At 39.8% G+C, this 3,013-nt stretch overlaps 1 protein-coding gene across 1 annotated transcript; it reads left to right on the forward strand.

The window, feature by feature from the left end:
- Nucleotides 1–477: 477 nt before the first annotated feature.
- On the forward strand, nucleotides 478–2,291 carry LOC149545963 (hydroxycinnamoyltransferase-like). Its single transcript, XM_089794519.1, has 2 exons — nucleotides 478–1,020; nucleotides 1,129–2,291. Exons 1-2 carry the CDS (start codon nucleotides 565–567, stop codon nucleotides 2,089–2,091), a joined length of 1,419 nt encoding a protein of 472 aa, XP_089650645.1. The 5' UTR covers nucleotides 478–564; the 3' UTR covers nucleotides 2,092–2,291.
- The last annotated feature ends 722 nt before the right edge of the window (nucleotides 2,292–3,013 follow it).

Below are 3,013 nucleotides of genomic sequence, written 5' to 3' on the forward strand. Positions count from 1 at the left end.
AACCCCCTTTCCTTTCCTTTCCCAAGCTTCCATGTCACAGCTTCTGACAAAGTCTTATGTTAGGGCTACGTGTAAATTTCGTCATTGAACTCTCAAATTAGACTTAAAAACGAATACCAATTCAACAAAGACAAAGATAAGAGGCCTGGCATTTTTCTTGTGCATGATCCCTTATTTGCCGACATCCTACTTTGAAACTTATCCATACTCTGCATGATCCCTTATTCAGTCGTTAGTAAGGCGCCAAATGTTTCGAATAGTTGGATTAAATATTTCCGATTACGTTCAGCACCTCACACGTAATGTTTTCGTAAGATCACCTAAGCAATTGGAAATGCTACTCTATATTATTTATTAATATAAAGTTTTTAACCTCGTCACAGACCAGCATTAAAGTCTACTCGCGTGCCCGCAGCAATGTTTGAATTTCGTCCCCAAATAATAAAATAAAACTAAAAACAAATAACCTTTTTAACGATTCCACACCGTGGGAGGTGTGTGGAGGTGCCCTTTTTAGATGGCTCGTGCATACGCTGAGGAGAGTTTGGATTGAAACTTACAGTCATGGCAGAAATAGAAGCAGAAGCCGTAATTGTCAATGTGAGAAGAACTTCTGTGATAAGACCGGCAATCCCAACCCCTGGAAAGAGAATGTTCCTCTCAAATTTTGACCTTGGTTGGTTGCCCATCAACAACGTCCAACGGCTTTTCTTCTACAGTGACACACAACATCCTCTCAGCGAATACTCTTCATTGATAGAGCGCATGAAGGAAAGCCTCTCCTCAGTTCTAGTGCACTTCTATCCACTGGCTGGTCGGTTGAAGAAGGGAGAATCTCATGGCAGAACACAAGTTGATTGCAACGATGAAGGTGTTGAATTTAGGGAAGCCACAATCGATATACCCATCAAAGACTTGGAGAATGATGGGTTTCGGCGAAAACCCTTTTTCCCAAAGCTCGTCCACCAAGTCAATCTCTTGGCAGAAGAAAATTACAGTAGACCACTTCTGTCAATACAGGTATATCATTCATTAATTAACCTTTTTGTTTATTCTGGGTTTATATATATATCCCTTGTGAAGCCCTTTATCAATTTATTGTCTACTGAAGAAAGTTGGGTGTTTTAGGTAACAGCTTTTGAAGGAGGCGGGATATGCGTGGGAACGACCTATCATCACGTGATGGCAGATGGAAATTCCTTTTGGCATTTCATGACATCGTGGGCAGAGTGTAGCAGAGGCTGCATCCCCATTTCTAAGCCTCCTCAGCACGCCAGAGATATTTTCAAACGAGATCAACAGAATCCTCCACCCAGTGTTTCTTACAAAGCCCATGATATCATAATCAATGGAATTTCAGGGGCCAAGATTTTCAAGTTTGTGCCTGACAACAATTGTGGCGGCGGCAACAGTGAAAAGGCCAGCGAGGCTCTGGAGAAATGGACGGAGCTCAAGAGGAAAACAAAAGTGACGCACTCAACATTTTGCTTCACAGAAGATGTAATAAAAGACTTGAAACAGCGAAGCGGGGCTTCGAGTTCATTTGTTGCAGTGGCCGCCCAATTTTGGAGAAGTGTAATGAGAGCTCGGGAGTTGGCGGGGGAAGAAGATGTTTATTTCGCAGTTCTGTGTGATTGCAGGGGTCGTGTTAAGCCGCCTCTGCCTCCATCTTATTTTGGAAACTGTTTGTCTATTGGTTTGGCTCAGACAACGGTAAACACGCTGATCAATTCCGACATCTCGTTTGCTGCGGGTGTAATTCAGCAAGCCATCGATTCCTGCACTTCAGAAGAGCAGATTAATTATCTGATCGATTGGGCAGAGTCTCCTGACAGAGATTTTGTGAGTCTACTTACAGAAGAGGGATGGGTATATGGAACTAATGCAGTCAGCTCTCCAAGATTTCCATTGTACGAGATTGATTTTGGGTGGGGCAGGCCATCGGATGTGCAGATTGCAACCATGAACGAAATCGGAATAATGTTTTTGTCATGTGGAAAAGATGGAGGAAAAAGCATTTTGGTGTCCACTTGCCTTCCTCAACACCAGATGGAAGTCTTACACCGTCTTCTCTCCGTTTCAGTACAGTGACTTGCCTATTGAAGGGTGCAATCTGTGGGCGATGATGTGTGCAGAGGTTTTTGATGGAATCATCTTCAAAGCACGCACTAGCATAATTTGGGTATGAAAATAAATGATTTTTATGTGGAAATAAAATTAAGGGTTTATTCATGAATTATGTAATCAAACGACATTTGGCATGACATGGAAAAATTAGATTTCGATGATAATCTTCATTCCTCATGAGTGTGTCTGCAGTTGCTGTATTTATGCATCTATCCTCATAAATTCTACCAATCACAGTGTGACGCGAGATAATGAGAAATATTATAATTTAAGTGTCTTGTATTTGTTTCCAATGAATAAAAATCATATCAAGCTTCTAGAGGATATTCAGATTCCACCCATCAAGCCATTTTTTCCTGGCAAAACTATATCATCATTTATCTTTTCGCATACCCCCATAATTCTAATCACTTATCTGTAATTCAGTGGGATGCATATGAAACCACTCTTCTCTCTCCTATTCACGTTCACACTGAATTCATATCGATCACGTTGCTTGTTAGGTCTAATTTGCCCAGGGAACTCCTTATCGATGATGCGATGTTCATCGGCTCATCTGTTTGTGTTCTGCTATTAATTTTGAAGGATTTATTGTATGTTCCTTCCATGAAATTTTTGCACAAGCTCTGACAAAGCAATCTTCTGGCGTAAATACAATTTTAATATGAATATTGAATCCTTATTTCTCCACGACCATTTTGTGTCGTTGACTATTTAATCAAGAACTTTAAGTTTACTAGGTAAATTAACAAAACTAAAAAATTAGTTTCATTTGGGTGTAATCAACATAAAAAATGTTCTTATAATTCTAATCTACAAAATTAAAATCTTTATATACAATGTTCTTGTGTAGAATGTTATATAAATATATCAGTTAATGCAAAAT

This window comes from Cupressus sempervirens, chromosome 7, assembly GCF_028749045.1.
Source record: "Cupressus sempervirens isolate cs-2001-9-10 chromosome 7, ASM2874904v1, whole genome shotgun sequence".
NCBI lineage: Eukaryota > Viridiplantae > Streptophyta > Pinopsida > Cupressales > Cupressaceae > Cupressus > Cupressus sempervirens.

Bases quoted from the DNA above. Each gene is read 5' to 3' on its own strand.
- LOC149545963 (XM_089794519.1), top strand. From the start codon at position 565: ATGGCAGAAATAGAAGCAGAAGCCGTAATTGTCAATGTGAGAAGAACT. The intron at 1,021-1,128 runs GTATATCATTCA...TGGGTGTTTTAG, and splicing joins GACCACTTCTGTCAATACAG to GTAACAGCTTTTGAAGGAGG.